Source organism: Pseudophryne corroboree, chromosome 10, assembly GCF_028390025.1.
Source record: "Pseudophryne corroboree isolate aPseCor3 chromosome 10, aPseCor3.hap2, whole genome shotgun sequence".
NCBI classification, from domain to species: Eukaryota; Metazoa; Chordata; class Amphibia; order Anura; family Myobatrachidae; genus Pseudophryne; species Pseudophryne corroboree.
Genome location: NC_086453.1, coordinates 25,614,898 through 25,636,274, shown reverse-complemented (window position 1 = coordinate 25,636,274; position 21,377 = coordinate 25,614,898). Strand labels below are relative to the sequence as shown.

At 46.8% G+C, this 21,377-nt stretch overlaps 1 protein-coding gene across 3 annotated transcripts in view; it reads left to right on the top strand.

The window, feature by feature from the left end:
* The window catches only part of LOC134966907 (epidermal growth factor-like protein), a 162,359-nt gene extending 141,700 nt beyond the window's left edge, over positions 1-20,659 (top strand). For 2 of the 3 annotated variants that reach the window (XM_063943935.1, XM_063943934.1), the window contains 7 exons: positions 9,876-9,921; positions 10,287-10,331; positions 14,257-14,445; positions 14,767-14,955; positions 15,716-15,904; positions 16,240-16,428; positions 20,379-20,659. In XM_063943935.1, the coding sequence (XP_063800005.1) occupies positions 9,891-9,921; positions 10,287-10,331; positions 14,257-14,445; positions 14,767-14,955; positions 15,716-15,904; positions 16,240-16,428; positions 20,379-20,554 (1,008 nt within the window). In that variant the 5' untranslated portion in view covers positions 9,876-9,890 and the 3' untranslated portion in view covers positions 20,555-20,659. Of the gene's footprint in view, positions 1-8,490; positions 8,548-9,875; positions 9,922-10,286; positions 10,332-14,256; positions 14,446-14,766; positions 14,956-15,715; positions 15,905-16,239; positions 16,429-20,378 lie in introns of those variants that run through there. The other variant, XM_063943936.1, reaches the window with a different exon arrangement.
* Positions 20,660-21,377: the final 718 nt, after the last annotated feature.

Genomic DNA, 21,377 nt, shown 5'->3' with positions numbered 1-21,377 from the left:
TGTCACGCAGGATGGCCCTTCCAAAAAACCCTCCCCAAACAGCACATGACGCAAAGAAAAAAAGAGGCGCAATGAGGTAGCTGTGTGAGTAAGATAAGCGACCCTAGTGGCCGACACAAACACCGGGCCCATCTAGGAGTGGCACTGCAGTGTCACGCAGGATGGCCCTTCCAAAAAACACTCCCCAAACAGCACATGACGCAAAGAAAAAAAGAGGCGCAATGAGGTAGCTGTGTGAGTAAGATAAGCGACCCTAGTGGCCGACACAAACACCGGGCCCATCTAGGAGTGGCACTGCAGTGTCACGCAGGATGGCCCTTCCAAAAAACACTCCCCAAACAGCACATGACGCAAAGAAAAAAAGAGGCGCAATGAGGTAGCTGTGTGAGTAAGATAAGCGACCCTAGTGGCCGACACAAACACCTGGCCCATCTAGGAGTGGCACTGCAGTGTCACGCAGGATGGCCCTTCCAAAAAACACTCCCCAAACAGCACATGACGCAAAGAAAAATTAAAGAAAAAAGAGGTGCAAGATGGAATTGTCCTTGGGCCCTCCCACCCACCCTTATGTTGTATAAACAGGACATGCACACTTTAACCAACCCATCATTTCAGTGACAGGGTCTGCCACACGACTGCGACTGAAATGACGGGTTGGTTTGGACCCCCACCAAAAAAGAAGCAATTAATCTCTCCTTGCACAAACTGGCTCTACAGAGGCAAGATGTCCACCTCATCATCATCCTCCGATATATCACCGTGTACATCCCCCTCCTCACAGATTATCAATTCGTCCCCACTGGAATCCACCATCTCAGCTCCCTGTGTACTTTGTGGAGGCAATTGCTGCTGGTCAATGTCTCCACGGAGGAATTGATTATAATTCATTTTAATGAACATCATCTTCTCCACATTTTCTGGAAGTAACCTCGTACGCCGATTGCTGACAAGGTGAGCGGCGGCACTAAACACTCTTTCGGAGTACACACTTGTGGGAGGGCAACTTAGGTAGAATAAAGCCAGTTTGTGCAAGGGCCTCCAAATTGCCTCTTTTTCCTGCCAGTATAAGTACGGACTGTGTGACGTGCCTACTTGGATGCGGTCACTCATATAATCCTCCACCATTCTTTCAATGGGGAGAGAATCATATGCAGTGACAGTAGACGACATGTCCGTAATCGTTGACAGGTCCTTCAGTCCGGACCAGATGTCAGCATCAGCAGTCGCTCCAGACTGCCCTGCATCACCGCCAGCGGGTGGGCTCGGAATTCTGAGCCTTTTCCTCGCACCCCCAGTTGCGGGAGAATGTGAAGGAGGAGATGTTGACAGGTCGCGTTCCGCTTGACTTGACAATTTTCTCACCAGCAGGTCTTTGAACCCCAGCAGACTTGTGTCTGCCGGAAAGAGAGATCCAAGGTAGGTTTTAAATCTAGGATCGAGCACGGTGGCCAAAATGTAGTACTCTGATTTCAACAGATTGACCACCCGTGAATCCTTGTTAAGCGAATTAAGGGCTCCATCCACAAGTCCCACATGCCTAGCGGAATCGCTCCGTGTTAGCTCCTCCTTCAATGTCTCCAGCTTCTTCTGCAAAAGCCTGATGAGGGGAATGACCTGACTCAGGCTGGCAGTGTCTGAACTGACTTCACGTGTGGCAAGTTCAAAGGGCAGCAGAACCTTGCACAACGTTGAAATCATTCTCCACTGCGCTTGAGACAGGTGCATTCCACCTCCTATATCGTGCTGAATTGTATAGGCTTGAATGGCCTTTTGCTGCTCCTCCAACCTCTGAAGCATATATAGGGTTGAATTCCACCTCGTTACCACTTCTTGCTTCAGATGATGGCAGGGCAGGTTCAGGCGTTTTTGGTGTTGCTCCAGTCTTCTGTACGTGGTGCCTGTACGCCGAAAGTGTCCCGCAATTCTTCTGGCCACCGACAGCATCTCTTGCACGCCCCTGTCGTTTTTAAAAAAATTCTGCACCACCAAATTCAAGGTATGTGCAAAACATGGGACGTGCTGGAATTTGCCCAGATTTAATGCGCACACAATATTGCTGGCGTTGTCCGATGCCACAAATCCACAGGAGAGTCCAATTGGGGTATGCCATTCCGCGATGATCTTCCTCAGTTGCCGTAAGAGGTTTTCAGCTGTGTGCGTATTCTGGAAACCGGTGATACAAAGCGTAGCCTGCCTAGGAAAGAGTTGGCGTTTGCGAGATGCTGCTACTGGTGCCGCCGCTGCTGTTCTTGCGGCGGGAGTCCATACATCTACCCAGTGGGCTGTCACAGTCATATAGTCCTGACCCTGCCCTGCTCCACTTGTCCACATGTCCGTGGTTAAGTGGACATTGGGTACAGCTGCATTTTTTAGGACACTGGTGACTCTTTTTCTGAGGTCTGTGTACATTTTCGGTATCGCCTGCCTAGAGAAATGGAACCTAGATGGTATTTGGTACCGGGGACACAGTACCTCCAACAAGTCTCTAGTTGGCTCTGCAGTAATGATGGATACCGGAACCACGTTTCTCACCACCCAGGATGCCAAAGCCTCAGTTATCCGCTTTGCAGCAGGATGACTGCTGTGATATTTCATCTTCCTCGCAAAGGACTGTTGGACAGTCAATTGCTTGGTGGAAGTAGTAAAAGTGGGCTTACGAGTACGACTTCCCCTCTGGGATGACCATCGACTCCCAGCAGCAACAACAGCAGCGCCAGCAGCAGTAGGCGTTACACGCAAGGATGCATCGGAGGAATCCCAGGCAGGAGAGGACTCGTCAGAATTGCCAGTGACATGGCCTGCAGGACTATTGGCATTCCTGGGGAAGGAGGAAATTGACACTGAGGGAGTTGGTGGGGTGGTTTGCGTGAGCTTGGTTACAAGAGGAAGGGATTTACTGGTCAGTGGACTGCTTCCGCTGTCGCCCAAAGTTTTTGAACTTGTCACTGACTTATTATGAATGCGCTGCAGGTGACGTATAAGGGAGGATGTTCCGAGGTGGTTAACGTCCTTACCCCTACTTATTACAGCTTGACAAAGGCAACACACGGCTTGACAAATGTTGTCCGCATTTCTGGTGAAATACTTCCACACCGAAGAGCTGATTTTTTTGGTATTTTCACCAGGCATGTCAACGGCCCTATTCCTCCCACGGACAACAGGTGTCTCCCCGGGTGCCTGACTTAAACAAACCACCTCACCATCAGAATCCTCCTTGTCAATTTCCTCCCCAGCGCCAGCAATACCCATATCCTCCTCATCCTGGTGTACTTCAACACTGACATCTTCAATCTGACTATCAGGAACTGGACTGCGGGTGCTCCTTCCAGCACTTGCAGGGGGCGTGCAAATGGTGGAAGGCGCATGCTCTTCACGTCCAGTGTTGGGAAGGTCAGGCATCGCAACCGACACAATTGGACTCTCCTTGTGGATTTGGGATTTCGAAGAACGCACAGTTCTTTGCGGTGCTTTTGCCAGCTTGAGTCTTTTCAGTTTTCTAGCGAGAGGCTGAGTGCTTCCATCCTCATGTGAAGCTGAACCACTAGCCATGAACATAGGCCAGGGCCTCAGCCGTTCCTTGCCACTCCGTGTGGTAAATGGCATATTGGCAAGTTTACGCTTCTCCTCCGACAATTTTATTTTAGATTTTGGAGTCCTTTTTTTACTGATATTTGGTGTTTTGGATTTTACATGCTCTGTACTATGACATTGGGCATCGGCCTTGGCAGACGACGTTGCTGGCATTTCATCGTCTCGGCCATGACTAGTGGCAGCAGCTTCAGCACGAGGTGGAAGTGGATCTTGATCTTTCCCTAATTTTGGAACCTCAACATTTTTGTTCTCCATATTTTAATAGGCACAACTAAAAGGCACCTCAGGTAAACAATGGAGATGGATGGATACTAGTATACTTATGGATGGACGAGCGACTGCCGACACAGAGGTAGCTACAGCCGTGGACTACCGTACTGTGTCTGCTGCTAATATAGACTGGATGATAATGAGATGAAATCAATATATATATATAATATCACTAGTACTGCAGCCGGACAGGTATATATATTTATTATGTAATGACTGATGACGGACCTGCTGGACACTGTCAGCTCAGCAGCACCGCAGACTGCTACAGTAAGCTACTATAGTAGTATGTATAAAGAAGAAAGAAAAAAAAAACCACGGGTAGGTGGTATACAATTATGGATGGACTGCCGAGTGCCGACACAGAGGTAGCTACAGCCGTGGACTAACGTACTGTGTCTGCTGCTAATATAGACTGGGTGATAATGATATGAAATCAATATATATATGTATATATAATATCACTAGTACTGCAGCCGGACAGGTAGATATATATTTATTAGGTAATGATGACTGATGACGGACCTGCTGGACACTGTCAGCTCAGCAGCACCGCAGACTGCTACAGTAAGCTACTATAGTAGTATGTATCAAGAAGAAAGAAAAAAAAACCACGGGTAGGTGGTATACAATTATGGATGGACTGCCGAGTGCCGACACAGAGGTAGCTACAGCCGTGGACTACCGTACTGTGTCTGCTGCTAATATAGACTGGATGATAATGAGATGAAATCAATATAATATCACTAGTACTGCAGCCGGACAGGTATGTATATTTATTATGTAATGACTGATGACGGACCTGCTGGACACTGTCAGCTCAGCAGCACCGCAGACTGCTACAGTAAGCTACTATACTATAGTAGTATGTACAAAGAAGAAAGAAAAGAAAAAAACCACGGGGAGGTGGTATACAATTATGGATGGACTGCCGAGTGCCGACACAGAGGTAGCTACAGCCGTGGACTACCGTACTGTGTCTGCTGCTAATATAGACTGGATGATAATGAGATGAAATCAATATAATATCACTAGTACTGCAGCCGGACAGGTATGTATATTTATTATGTAATGACTGATGACGGACCTGCTGGACACTGTCAGCTCAGCAGCACCGCAGACTGCTACAGTAAGCTACTATACTATAGTAGTATGTACAAAGAAGAAAGAAAAAAAAAACCACGGGTAGGTGGTATACAATTATGGATGGACTGCCGAGTGCCGACACAGAGGTAGCTACAGCCGTGGACTAACGTACTGTGTCTGCTGCTAATATAGACTGGATGATAATGAGATGAAATCAATATAATATCACTAGTACTGCAGCCGGACAGGTATGTATATTTATTATGTAATGACTGATGACGGACCTGCTGGACACTGTCAGCTCAGCAGCACCGCAGACTGCAACAGTAAGCTACTATACTATAGTAGTATGTACAAAGAAGAAAGAAGAAAAAAAAACCACGGGGAAGTGGTATACAATTATGGATGGACTGCCGAGTGCCGACACAGAGGTAGCTACAGCCGTGGACTAACGTACTGTGTCTGCTGCTAATATAGACTGGATGATAATGAGATGAAATCAATATAATATCACTAGTACTGCAGCCGGACAGGTATGTATATTTATTATGTAATGACTGATGACGGACCTGCTGGACACTGTCAGCTCAGCAGCACCGCAGACTGCTACAGTAAGCTACTATACTATAGTAGTATGTACAAAGAAGAAAGAAAAAAAAACCACGGGGAGGTGGTATACAATTATGGATGGACTGCCGAGTGCCGACACAGAGGTAGCTACAGCCGTGGACTAACGTACTGTGTCTGCTGCTAATATAGACTGGATGATAATGAGATGAAATCAATATATATGTATATATAATATCACTAGTACTGCAGCCGGACAGGTATATATATTTATTATGTAATGACTGATGACGGACCTGCTGGACACTGTCAGCTCAGCAGCACCGCAGACTGCTACAGTAAGCTACTATAGTAGTATGTATAAAGAAGAATGAAAAAAAAAAAACCACGGGTAGGTGGTATACAATATTATATATATATATATATTATATACAATTATATATATATATATATATATATATATATATATTAAACTGGTGGTGATTGATTATTAAACTGGTGGTCAGGTCACTGGTCACACTATCAGCAACTTGCAAGTAGTACTCCTAAGCAGACAATAACAAAATATATTATACTGGTCTGGTGGTCAGTGTGGTCACAATGGCAGTGTGGCACTGACTCTGGCAGCAAAAGTGTGCACTGTACGTTATATGTACTCCTGAGTCCTGCTCTCAGACTCTAACTGCTCCCCACTGTCAGTGTCTCCCCCACAAGTCAGATAATTAATACAGTCACACTATCTAATCTATATCACTTCAGCAAGTAGTAGTAGTATAGTAGTACTCCTAATAATGCTCCCCAAAATTACTACTACTGTGTCTCTCTCTACTGTCTCACTCTCTTCTCTAAACGGAGAGGACGCCAGCCACGTCCTCTCCCTATGAATCTCAATGCACGTGTGAAAATGGCGGCGACGCGCGGCTCCTTATATAGAATCCGAGTCTCGCGATAGAATCCGAGCCTCGCGAGAATCCGACAGCGGGATGATGACGTTCGGGCGCGCTCGGGTTAACCGAGCAAGGCGGGAAGATCCGAGTCGCTCGGACCCGTGAAGAAAAAACTGAAGTTCGGGCGGGTTCGGATTCAGAGGAACCGAACCCGCTCATCTCTAATTAACACGTATATACATCACCTGACCATGGGGGTAATTCCAAGTTGATCGCAGCAGGAAATTTTTTAGCAAAACCATGTGCAGTGCAGGGGAGGCAGATATATCATGTGCAGAGAGAATTAGATTTGGGTGGGTTATTTTGTTTCTGTGCAGGGTAAATACTGACTGCTTTATTTTTACACTGCAAATTAGATTGCAGATTGAACACACCACACCCAAATCTAACTCTCTCTGCACATGTTATATCTGCCTCCCCTGCAGTGCACATGGTTTTGCCCAATTGCTAACAAAAATCCTGCTGCGATCAACTTGGAATTACCCCCCATGTGCTTTCCTTAATAAAGTATCTCCTAGAACTGTTACAACTGTAGCCATACCCCACACAGTGCTTATAAAGGAGATCTAATTTGCCAACAGCAAGGCATATTGTTAGACACTAAGGGGTATATTAAACTGAAGTTGAAAACTGCTGTCTGTCGAAAAGACGGCAGTTTTCGACTTTTTAAGGTCAAATCTTGATTCGACCTATTCAATATTTTGCTATTTTTTTTCGACAAGTCGATAAATTCGACTTGTCGAAAAGCACGTGGATCGGCGGAGTAGCTGCCGATCCACGTGTTGATGTCGAAAACGGGGCCAAATCCGACAGGTTTTGGCCCCCTTTTCGACCATCTCAGTCCTACATCAATATGATGTCGGACTGAGATGTGGACCCAGAGGAGGCGAGGGGGGGGGGGAGCCGCAGGGAGACGGGGGGGGGGGAGCCGCAGGGAGACGGGGGGACAGCCAGCGGGCATACAGGGAGATCAGCGCTACAGTAGAGCTGCAGCTGGATGTCACTCAGCCGCCCGATCTCACAGCAGCTTCCACCCGGCTCCAGCACGCTGCTGGAGCCGGGTGGAAGCTGCCATGAGGTCGGGCGGCTGGGTGACATCCAGCTGCAGCGCTAGTCCATAGCGCTGATCTCCCTGTATGCCCGCCGGCTGTACCCCACGGCTCGCCCCCCTCTCCTCCTCTGGGTCCCATTTAAATTCGACTTGAAAAAGGGGTTGTCGGATCCATTCTGACAAATACATGTCGGAATGGATCCGACTTTAATTGAATATACCCCTAAGTATAACATATAAGCTGCATGAGCAACTGTGGACCCAAAAGTATCAACTAGCAGGGTGACATTTTATATGCTAAGAATTGGCTCCCAACCACTAGGTATAAAAAAATCAGAGCCACAAGTTTCATCAGAGGATGTCTATAATAAATAAACAAATAAATTAATAATATCCACAAGAAAGCACAGAATACAAGTCATATATTTTTAACACTTTATTCACTAACACACATTTATTCTGTATCACACAATTTCTGTCACGTTATTTTTCTTTTTTTATTTATTCTTTTCAATACTTCGCTTTACTCAGCCTAGCAATAGGTTGAATAGTCATTAACACACAAACCTTACAGGCTATCACAAAAGGGTGGCATGTCAGTACCTAAATTTTAAAAGTAAACTTAATAAACTGTATTTTAAACAATAACATTTTAAAGGGACGGAGTGCACCCATTTAAATCTGATTCTTTTTTCTCTTTGTAAAAGTCTCTGGGTTCAGCTGTTTGCCTGAGAGATGTGTACTCACTAGGCATCCAGGATAATGGGATGTTACAATATGAACTATTTTAATACCATGATACATAAAATTACGTGCATTACCTGTGTAACTGTCTGTCAAACTTGTCAAGGTTGGGAAATTCTTCATTGTGAAACCCTCTGCGTTACAAGTTAAATATGTCTTGAGCAATATCAGTGTGTTATGACACAGAGGAAACAAAATATCCGTTTGGTTATACCCGGTATATATATTCAGCCTGCAAACTGAGAGAAGGAGAGCTGCAAGCACCAACAGACATATATTCAGGACTCAAAGGTACAAAACATCCACCTTACTGCAACTTGTGCTTTCTCTCTCATGCCCGGCTCAATGCGGTGAGCTTAGTAAGCATTGCAGGAAGGCGCCAGGCTGGAGAGACTCCTTCGCCGCTCTGCCAGACAACTAGCGCCACTCCTGTCATACCGTATGACAGACAGGCAGGCTAAGGCGCCTTTGATCATCCCCTCCCTTGCGCCGCTCCGTCTCAGCCTCTCCACAAATTGAACAGTGGCTATCCCTATTTACAAGTAGGCAAGTACAGTCTTGTTATTTAATTGCCACACCTCGTATGTCATAAACTTTTAGGATTAGGGAGACTATACATTTTTATTCTTTGTAAAAATATTTATTCTTTTATAATACTTTCAGTACTATATGCTAATCAGCCTTCGTTACTTTCTATGTCCACTATGCAAGAAAATAGTCCAAATATTACAATTATAATGACCACAGCTCTTTCTCTCTCCATAGCTACTTTCTATCCCTGTCTTCCCGGATTATGATTACATCTCTATGGATTGGGGCATATTCAATAATATTCCTCTATTGCCCATAGATACTTTTCTATATGATATGTCGCAAGTCATGGTGTCGTATACCATATCCCCAGAGAAATTCCATATTGCTCTGAAAAGAAATAGTCCCTACAAGCCCTAGCACTTGAAAGTTATGCCGTTTATCAGTTGCGGCATAACTTTACACTCCCGGAACTGCACACAGAGAGGGCCTAGCATGGATTGAGGGCAGTGTCGAACTGGGACATGTAGGGCCCACCGGGGAAATACAGTGTTAGGGGCCCATGTTTAGGGGTGTGGCCAGTCTCTAGAGGGGGTGTGCCCAGCCACCACATTGGTTTGCCTAACCATTTTGCAAGTGTTGGTCTCCTAGATAAATATATACAGTAAATACTGTAGTGTATGCAAGATAATGTACTAGATTAGTAACAGCACAGTCTGGAACCTGATCCCTAGAGGAGGGGGTGGGCCCCCCAGGCAGTAGGGCCCACCGGTGGTTTCCCCTGTACCCCAGTGGGCCAGTCCAACCCTGATTGAGGGACTCTGGGATCAAACATCATCTGAAGATGGCATGGTTTCCCATTGCTTTAAACTAGAAAAACATTCTGATAAATGAAGGTCTCCATACTACAGTATAGCAGCGGTGGCCATGATCGGAGATTAAGTGATGTCTCCAGCATTACTGAGTAGCTCCGATACCTGGATTTAACAAATGTCAGTGAAAATTACTGTTTTAGTGATGATGAATGAACCCATAATATATCTCTATACTGATTGACAATCAATGCTCACAGTCAAATCTTCTTTCAGTGACAAGAAGAGAAAATGAAGAGCGTTCTGCTGCTTGTGGGGATAGGTGAGTTCTGTTATAACTACTCAGTAATACATTGCACTGTGCTATAGTATCTGAGCCGCTGACAGGATTTAGCATTTACACATTTAAGCATTTTGATGAATTTTGTAAAAAAAAAAAAGCACCTTCTTACATAACGCAATGACATGCAACTGGTAACGTATGGTACTAAAGGGGAAGATTAATAATGCATGCTGGTTACAGTGGTACAGTATGTACGCTTCAGGCTATCAAAGACAAGTTAAAATATTTAAAGCAGAAGAGGAATTATGTGTAGAATTATTTGATGAATCGCAGATATGAATCACTGAATTTTGTGTTGTTCTATCCGTAGAATATTAATAACTTATTATTATTTTTCTCTCCAGGTCTGTGTTTGGCTTTGGTGAAAGGAGACTACAGTTCCAAACCAGGTCTGTAAAATGTACTTTTCAATGCCGATATTTGCCGCGTTAACATAGTAAAAATGTTGACACTACCATTGACAGGTTAATCTGCATGGGACAGTGTGTGTGTGTGTGTGTGTGTGTGTGTGTGTGTGTGTGTGTGTGTGTGTGTGTGTGTGTGTGTGTGTGTGGTGTTGCACTGGGGCATGAAGGGTCCACCGGGGTAATACAGTGGAGGGGGCTCATGCTTAGAGGTGTGACCAGTCTTCAGAGGGGTTGTGGCCAGCCAACACATTGGTTTGCCTAGCCATGGGAGAGTGCATAGTCTGGGCCACTTGATATAGCAAATACTATGCATGATAATGTACCAGATTAATAACAGCAATGCACTGTAAAAAGAACACCATAGTCCTGTGCAGTATAATGTAACATGGGCTACATACAAAATCCCGGAAGTTGGGATGCTGGTGGTCACATGACCGGCATCAGCATCCCAACTGTGAAGATCCTGACATCGGAGAGGGTAAGAATTTTTACCCCTCTCCCCCTAATCCTGACTCTCGGGAGGTGGCAGCTACGGCTAACCCCCAGTGGGTGTCAGCTATGGCTAACCCTTGGAGGTGGCATGGCTAACCCCCCCCCCTCCCCCACCAGTATCTAACCCTAAGCTTCCTCCAATGACTAACCCTAACCCCCCACCCAGGCCCAAGACATAATCCTTAACCCTGAGGTGGCCCCCAGGCAATTGGGCCCATCAGAGGTTTCTCCTGTACCCCTGTGGGCCATTCCAACCCTGTGTATGTGTGTGTGTTTTCTGTGGGGAAATGTGTCTTTAGTTTTGTCCTGTGTAGGGCAATGTGATGCTTACATGTGGGGGAAATTTATTTGAATTGTTTCCTCTGTGGGACAATCTGTTTGCATTGTTTCCTGTGTGGGGTAATTTGTTTTTTTTTTATCCTGTGCGGCAATGTGCTTGCATATTTTCCTGTGGGGGCAATGTGATTTTCTTCCTGTGGGGCAATGTATTATAATTTTTTCCTGTGGGTGCAGTGTGTTTATTACTGTGGTGGTCAATGTGTGATTGCAGACTAGACCACTTGCATCAAGGTGACATCTCTTTTTGTTATGTCGTACCCCTTTTTGGGTGCGTGCCTACAAAAAAGGGGGTTACGGCATAACAAAAACTTGTTAGCTTTCAGAGTAGATCACTGACTTGAAAAGACTGGCCATCCCTGGGGTAAGGCATACCAGGAAACTGGTTTGTCGACACTGTGACCATGTCAACATTTCATCAGTGTCGACATGCAGAAACAGTGAAAAAATAAATGTATGATAGGTAAATAAATAAATGATCCCCTGTAAACACACAAATACATCACACAAACACACGACCCACTTTCTCCCCTAAATCCTAGGGTGTGGGGACTCTTCTGGGGATCCGAAAGGCATTCCGTGGGTTAAAATACTAAAAAACTGGTAGAACACAGAGTACCTGCTCCTTTCACAGAATGGTGTCTTGCAATAATAATTATAGAGTAGGAAATGACTCTGTGGTGAGGTCAGGCTATGAGACATTCCAACAGATATTGCTGCAAGGCAATCTGTCGCTCAGTAGCAACGTGGCTCTGTAAGGAACAGGTATCCAGTATTAGATTAGTCCTTTTTTTTTTTTTTTTGTAGTAAAATCCCCCTGGGAAATCTAGTCCATGTTGAGCACCTTAGGGTAAGATGTATTGCAGGAGAATATCACTCTGCGGATTCCCCTGCTGCAGACCCACCAGCCATGGCTGCAGTAACCAAGTGCTAGCATCTGCATTTTCAATTTGATTTAGCCAATACCAGCTTACGTGAAAAGCAATAGTGGCAGCACCATAACACCCGATGCGACCAATAGCCCCCCCTTGCGTGCCTATGGCCTGGGCTGCACTCCAAAAAGGGTGTGTGGCTTACCAGAAAGGGACGTGGCTTTATGGAAGTCCCCCATTCATGCCGCAATTTGGGGTGTGGCCTCACAAGAAGCCCCCTGGTCACTTCACTCTGGGGGAAAGCCCAGCATCTCTGCCCCTGGAGACTCTGGCTGTACTGCCGGCTGCTCGCCAGTGACAGGAGCCGGGTGCTGCACGTTAATGTCACACTGCAGCAACTGGCTCCTGTCACTGCAAAGGATCCCCCCCCCCCCTTGTGACACCATTGGCTGGCACTGCTATTTGGGGAGAGACATACTTTATTACATTGAATGTGACGTAGGACGTGGATGCACTGCTGTTGTCGGGCATAGTGGAGCAAGTCTTTGCAACTGAGCACGCATCTAAGGAGTATATTTACTAACGTGCAGGTTTTTTTTAGAAATGGAGATGTTGCCCAGAGCAACCAATCAGATTTGAACTATTATCTTCTAGAAGGTGTTAGTTAAATGATAAGTAGAATTTGATTGGTTGCTAAGGGCATCATCTCTACTAGTAAAAAGCCCTAAGTCTCATCATATATGCTGCCTGATTGTGTCTGTGCAGAGTCGCCAGGGCCGGACTGCCCATCTGACACTCCTGCAAATGCCAGAAGGGCCAGTTGTCTAATGGGCCAGCCTGGCCACACAGAGACAGACTGGCCGAGCAGCGCAGCCTCCTGGCATTCTGCTCGGACACCCGACATAGAGAAACACGGGGACGTGCCACGAGGCCATGCCTATGTGAGTTGCGACCATGCCCCCTTTTGGCCACGTGTTCTCCGCTACTATCCTAGAGCCCTTATACAGCCCCTGTCCGTCCTTGAGAGTCGCTGTGATAATTTCAGGTGCACACAGGAGGATGTGTATTGAAAATGCAGTGGGCGTTCCTGGGGGGGGTGGGATTCATGTGGCCGGCTACCAGGAGACCGACGGTCACATGACCTCCACCAAAATCCCGCCCCCTCACTATCCCGATGGTTGGCATGCTGACCAACAGTGACTATTTCCAATCGTGGGTGTCCACGACACCCATAGAGTGAGAATAGAACCCGTGGCGACCGCAGGTCACCACCGAGCCTGCAGCATGGCAAGCACAGTGAGCCCACAAGGGGCTTGCTGCACTAAACCCTCCCCGCCGTGATTCTGGCGTCGGTATGCTGCCGGGATCTCGCCGGTCAGCCATACTACACCCCCTGGGGGGGGTGACAGAGGCATCTTAGGACACGTACGGAGATGGTCTGTCTAACGGGCGTGTTATGGGAGTGCTGCAGATGTATCATGAAAGCGGTTGCACACACAGATGCTCAACTGCTGTCATAAGAGGATGTACACAGATGGGCAAACTGCAGCTGCCACGATGGGGCAGGTGCAAGCTCTGATGGTGCAAAGGTTTGTGGCATCTAAGGGTGCACCAGTCGTTATTACCGCGTGCACAGATGCTGAAAGTGGGCGTCTTTCTTGGTGCATTCTGCCACATGGATGTACACAAGGGAAGGATGTTCTAGCTGTATTTGTATTAAGTGACAGATGGGTGACCCGCCAACAGATGCAGTTACCGACGCTTGTGTGTCCACCTCCGTAGCGTGCCTTGGAATGTGCTTTTCTGCTGAAATTGCAACTGGAAAGTGCAAAAAGTGTCTCATTAAAAATACAGGATGAGACCAGATCTCGGAGTTGGTGCAAAAGGTACTTTTCTGAAGTGATGACAGCTGTAAGTCAGGATTGGGACCATCACCAATGTAGTTGTATCTCATGCGGCAGCTGTGGGGCCTGGCGGTAACTGGTAGGAGGGGGCCAAACATAACATATGCTCTGGAGTCCACACGTGAGGACCAGCACATGTGCAGGGAGGAAATGTTTGTCCTTCAGTCCCTCGGGGCATATGCTGACCCCCAATGTCTTTCATTACTTTGAAATCTGCTTCTTTCATGACGAGCAGACAATCGTCACAATCTCAGTAAAACAGTCCATTGTGGATATGTGAGCTTTTCATTTTTCTTCTTTTAGGATCTTGCACTGGTGCTAATGAGGAGTATAAGGAATGTCCCTCCAATTGTCCGCTAACCTGTGAAAATAGGGACAAAGGAATTGTGTGCACTCAGGAATGCAGACTACCTGGGAAATGTCAGTGCATGCAAGGATATGTCCGCAACAGCGAAGGAACCTGTGTTGATCCCAAACAATGTCCTCCTAAACGTAAGGAAGGTGGTTGTATGTCAGGGGAGTATTTAATGATGTAACTACCAATGTGGCTACTGTGGGGACTGGTGGGAAGGAAGGGTCCAGACATGAGCGTTTATTTGCTCTGATGGTCTCTTCCAAGCACACACATGTGGGCCAGCACACAGGTGTTGAGGGCATGATTGGCCTTCAATTCCATGGTGCATGTTCTGGCACCCAGTTTTTTACATTACTTTGAGATCTTCTATTTTCATCAATTGTAGATAGTGGTCACAACCTGAGTATAACATCATGGTCTATTTGTTAGTTACTCATTTATTTCTTCTTTTCATTTAGAAACTTGTCCTGGTGCTAATGAGGAGTATAAGGAATGCCCTTCCAATTGTCCGCTAACCTGTGAAAATTGGGACAAAGAAATTGCCTGCACTCTGCAATGCAGATATCCTGGAGAATGTCAGTGCAAGGAAGGATATGTCCGCAACAGCGAAGGAACCTGCGTTGATCCCAAACAATGTCCTCCTAAACGTAAGGAAGGTGGTTGTATGTCAGGGGAGTAATTAATGATGTGACTGCCAATTTGGCTACTGTGGGGTCTGGCGGGAAGCAAGGGTCCAGACATGAGCCTTTATTTGCTCTGATGGTCTCTTCCAAGCACACACGTGTGCAGGGCCGGATCTAGGGGTGGGCAAAGAGGGCGACCGCCCCCCCCCTAACAAAGTCATAGCCACGCCCACTTTTGAGCATAAGAGAGCTCACCAGGGAGAGCCTGAGGCAGAACGATGTGCTGCAGCTTATACCACAGCAGCACAGAGGAGCCAGGAGAGCAAGGGTTACAGAGCATTTGCCCCTCACTTGCTGGTGTGTGGGTACTAGGGCTAATAAATAAAATTGCCCCACAACACAGTCACATGTACACAGAACAATCACAAAGCTCTCTCTCAGTCTCACTCAAAAAGTTCAGTCAGAATTGAGAGAGTAGGCGTTAGGATTGCAGATGGGAGGAGTTGGGACTGTAGAGGGAGGAGTCAAGATTAAACAGTAAACCGCACACACACCCCTCCCCCCCCTAAAGAAAAGTCTAGATCCGTCCCTGCACGTGTGGGCCAGCACACAGGTGTTGAGGGCATGATTGGCCTTCAATTCCATGGTGCATGTTCTGGCACCCAGTTTTTTCCAATACTTTGAGATCTTCTATTTTCATTAATTGTAGACAGTGGCCATGCCCAGAGTACAACAGATCATGGTCTATTTGTCAGTTACTCATTTTTTTCTTCTTTTAATTTAGGAACTTGTACTGGTGCTAATGAGGAGTATAGGGATTGCCCTTCCAATTGTCCGCTAACCTGTGAAAATTGGGACAAAGGAATTGGGTGCTCAAAGGAATGCAGACTACCTGGAAAATGTCAGTGCAAGGAAGGATATGTCCGCAACAGCAGAGGAGCCTGTGTTCACCACAAAGAATGTCCTCCTAAAAGTAAGAAAGGCGGCTGTTCACCAGGGCCATTGTTGCAGTATTCGATGTGGGCAGTTGCTGCTTTGGTGTCTGGACTCTGCTGGGAAGGATCCAGCAATGAGTGTTCATAAGATCCAAAGGTCTCGGCTCTTTTGAACACACGTGTGTGGACCAGCACATGTTCAGTGAGGGTGTGTTTGGCCTCCAGTTCCACAATGCTTTCACTGGCCTCCAATAATTTCCATTACTTTACAGTCTGCTTGTTTCATCACTTGTACACAGTGGCCATGACCCGAGTAACACACTTCATGGTCAGTTTGTGAGTTAATCCTTTCTTTTTTCCTCTTTTCATTTAGAATCTTGTCGTGATGCTAATGAGGAGTATAAGGCATGCCCTTCCAAATGCCCACCCACCTGCGAAAATTGGGACCAAAACATTGTTTGCACTAAGGAATGCGATCTCCCTGGGAAATGTCAGTGCAAAATAGGATATGTCCGCAACAGCGAAGGAGTCTGTGTTCGTCCTAAACAATGTCCCCCTAAAAGTAAGGATGGCGGTTGTGAGTCAGGGGTGTAACCAATGTTGTTGTAGCCGATGCAACTGCTGTGGGGTCTAGCGGGAAGGAAGGGTGCAGCCGTGCGTGTTCATATGCTCAGAAGGTGTCTGCCTTTCTGAGCACACGTATGTGCAGTGAAGGGCATGTTTGGGCCCTGAGCTGAGAGGGGCCACCTTCCCTGTCAGAGTTACATGTGTTATATACAGGGTGTAGCTACCATAGGTGTGGCGAGTGCAGCTGCTATGGGGCCCAGAGCTGAAAGAGGGCCACCTTCCCTGTCACAGTTACATGTGTTATATACAAGGGCATAGCTACCATAGATGCAGGCAGTGCAGCTGCTATGGGGCCCAGAGCTGAAAGGGGCCACCTTCCCTGTCACAGTTACATGTGTTATATACAGGGTGTAGCTACCATAGATGCAGGCAGTGCAGCTGCTATGGGGCCCAGAGCTGAAAGGGGCCACCTTCCCTGTCACAGTTACATGTGTTATATACAAGGGCATAGCTACCATAGATGCAGGCAGTGCAGCTGCTATGGGGCCCAGAGCTGAAAGGGGCCACCTTCCCTGTCACAGTTACATGTGTTATATACAGGGTGTAGCTACCATAGGTGCAGGGAGTGCAGACAAGACATGACCAATGTGGAAGATGAGCAATTTCCCTTGAACGCCCCAGAAACCTGACAAACAAAATTGAGTGTACACACTAAGCAAAATTGCGTAGTGTGTACACTCAATTTTGTTTGCCAGGTTTCTGGGACGTTCAAGGGAAATTGCTCATCTTCCACATTGGTCATGTCTTGTCTGCACTGCCTGCACCTATGGTAGCTACACCCTGTATATAACACATGTAACTGTGACAGGAAAAGTGGCCCTCTCAGCTCTGGGCCCCATAGCAGCTGCACTCCCTGCACCTATGGTAGCAATTTGAAAGACGAAAGATATCTTTGGGATTGTCACCTTATTTACATATTTTAATATTGGGGAGGCATTTCTGGCTGTGTGGGTAGGGCTGTAGAAGGGGGAACCAATGAGGTTTTTTTTATCACCCACTGCCCCACCAATTATATTTCCTCTGTGCCACCAACGTTATTAAAAATTAATTATAATGGGTTCAAAATAAATAAAAATAAATAATGCAATATATATATATGTACACACACACACACACACACACATATATATATATTTATATATATATATATATATATATATAATGTGTGTGTACCAAGGAAGCTATCAGCACCACGGATGCAGTATCTACAATAACAGCACAAGTACCGGAACCAAGTGATATAATAGATAAAAATCAGCCTACGGGACACTCCCTATAATCTATCAGGGCGTCAGCTTGTTACCTCAGATATACCGTATATACGCGAGTATAAATCGACCCGAATCTAAGCCGAGGCATCTAATTCTACCACAAAAACCTGTGAAAACTTATTGACTCGAGTATAAGCCTAGGGTGGGAAATGCAGCTCTAGCCGTACACAGCCCTCAGTGCCAGATGTGCCCTCACACTGCCAGATATGCCCTCACAGTGCCAGAAATGCCCCCACAGTGCCAGATATGCCCCCACAGTGCCAGATATGCCCCCACAGTGCCAGATATGCCCTCATGCTGCCAAATATGTCCCACAGTGCCAGATATGCCCTCATGCTGCCAGATGTGCCCTCATGCTGTCAGATATGCCCCTCATGCTGCCAGATATGCCCCCTCATGCCGCCAGATATGCCCCCTCATGCTGCCAGATATGCCCCCTCATGCTGCCAGATATGCCCTCATGCTGCCAGATATGCCCCCTCATGCTGCCAGATATGCCCTCATGCTGCCAAATATGCCCCACAGTGCCAGATATGCCCTCATGCTGCCAAATATGCCCCACAGTGCCAGATGTGCCCTCATGCTGCCACATATGCTTCTCATGCTGCCCTCATGCTGCCAGATATGCCCCCTCATGCTGCCACATATGCCCCTCATGCTGCCCTCATGCTGCCAGATATGCCCCCTCATGCTGCCAGATATGCCCCCTCCCCAAGTGCCTGTTACTTAGCCCGCCGTCGATCCCGTGCTGTCTTCTGAAGGAGGGACACGGAGCGCACAGCGCGCGCCTCTCCTGTGTCCCTTCTGCATCTCCGGCGGCCGCGGCGTGTGTGTGTTAAAGGAAGTGGCGGTTCGTGATCAGAGGTTACGAACGGGTACTTCCTTTAATAGACCCGCCGCCGTCGCCGGAGATGCAGGAGGGACACAGAAGAGCCGCGCACTGTGCGCTCCGTGTCCCTCCTTCACACTGCTCTGCCTGTCACTCGAGTATATACGGTATTTAGGCACTTGTAAGAGTGTCTAGGATTAAAATTTGGGAACATAGAATGAGGTAGTAAAAAGCGACCAATGGTGTCTGACAACTAAAAAGCTAGGCAGTTATAGATATAAAAATTCCATATAGATTTATTACAAAACATAGCACTAAAACAACGGAGTGGTATTTAGATAAAAACAAGTTAGAGGAAAATGACATACACAAAAGCCACTTATATAAAAGACATATATAAAAAAACATGTATAAAAACGAAACTCATAAAAAATATATACAGTACATAAAATGCAGGACTACAAAAGGTGCAAAAAAAGAGGAGAGAAATAGCTTAACTTCAATGAGTGAGGTTAGATCAGAGAGGCACCATTGGTTTCAATGAGTGAGGTTAGATCAGAGAGGCACCATTGGTCACTTTTTACTACCTCATTTTCTGTTCCCCCATATATATATATATATATATATATATATATATATACACACACACACACACACACACACGATGGCACCTCGGCAGCTGTAATTTATCAGGGTAGTGCCGACCAATTCCACGTCTCTAAATATATATATATATTATTGAACCCATTATAATTAACTTTATAATAAGTTGGTGGCACAGTGGGTTTATAACTTCATTTGTGGGGCAGTGGGTACATTGGTGGGGCAGTGGGTACATTGGTGGGGCAGTGGATGGAGACGCTGAGTGGTTAGCATCTCCCCTCCAGTGGCTCAGCTACAATGAAGCTGCTGGCGGGGAAGGAGCCGTTGGAGGGGAGACGCGCTGAGCAGTCAGCGGCTCCCATCAGTGGCTCCCGTCAGAGGCTCATATATGAAGATGCTGGTGGGGAGGGAGCCACTGGAGAGGAGGGAGCCGCTGGAGGCGATGTGAGCAATGTCACATTGTGTACATTGCTCATCGCGGCTCCGTACACACATGCCATGATGAGCGATGTCACAAGTGACACTGCTCACACTGCGGGTGCGCGCATCGTTGATTGGAGGGCCATATACACTGGTAGTCATTCCGAGTTGTGCGTTCGCTAGCTGTTTCTAGCAGCCGTGGAAACGCTATGCTGCCGCCCACTGGGAGTGTATTTTAGCTTAGCAGAAGTGCGAACAAAAGGATCGCAGAGCAGCTACAAAGTTTTTTTGTGCAGTTTTAGAGTAGCTCAAAACCTACTCAGCACTTGCGATCACTTCAGACTATTCTGTTCCTGTTTTGACGTCACAAACACGCCCTGCGTTCGCCCAGCCACGCCTGCGTTTTTTCCTGGCACGCCTGCGTTTTAATTAGCACTCCCTGAAAACGGTCAGTTGACACCCAGAAACGCCCACTTCATGTCAATCACTTCGCGGCCAGCAGTGCGACTGAAAAGCTTCGCTAGGCCCTGTGTGAAACTACATCGTTCGTTGTAACATTACTTCGCACGTGCACATTGCGCCACCTACGCATGCGCAGAAGTGCCTTTTTTTGCCTCATCGCTGCACAGTGAACGAATGCAGCTAGCGATCAACTCGGAATGACCACCACTAGACAATGTGAACGATATATCTTTCACATCTTTCAAAATTATCTTCTAGTGTTTATGGCCCTTAACTCGTCTTTTTCTTATTTTCATTTAGGATCTTGTCCTGAAAACGAGGAGTACAAGCCATGTGCAGGCTGTGAACCTACGTGTGAGCTCAAAAACCCTATTTGCACTCTAGATTGCAAGCTTCCCGGACGATGTCAATGCAAGAAGGATTTTGCTCGTGACAGTAAAACTAAACTCTGCATACCTGTGGGAAAATGTCCCTGAGCGTACCCAGCACACAGGACACACATGCCATGACATAGATGTACATACATGCTGCCATATCATGTATGCTCTCTTCATACTCTAATAAAGGTGGCATCATTACTGTCTTGTGTCTGTACTGTATAACTGGAGTCAGGCTAATAATCCAATGACAAGTGTGGGTGCAATGGATGGTATAAAAGTACTTACAAAACGTGGAACAAAATAAAGGGTTACACGTGGATGAGTTAGAACTGACGGAGCTGCATCTGTATTACAGGGAATCTGCAGGTAGCACTCGACCAATCAGATGCACTGACGAATGAAAGCGGTTTACACAATCATTGACATTTCTGGTTGGTTGTCCGGTGGTGATGAGACGGCATGGTATCCATCTGATGAGTGATATCAGCGCAGTACATGCCTGACGCATAGACTAAGTGGCGGCAGCCGCTCCCTGATGATGGCTCATACTGTAGCTCGGTATCTCCATCTAGCAGAGTGGTCACCTGTCTGCGACTTTATGCAAAGGGCGCTACAACGTCCTTACTTGGTGTACAGCCAGGGCCGGCAACAGAAATCCTTGGGCCCGGTACACTCTGATATCTCTGTGGGCTGCACCCCCCCCCCCCCCCACCACCACCACCAACACACACACACACACACGTCTGCATTTGTACTTCAATGCACCAAGAGGATCAGAAAAGGGGTTGAAAGGAGCGTGTAGATACTGCAATTGTACAGTGAATGCAAATAGTGGCAGAACACAGAGGGAGGTGACACAAAGGCTGGGACAGAACACAAAGAGGGTAGTGAAATAGTGACAGAACACAGGGGGGGGGGG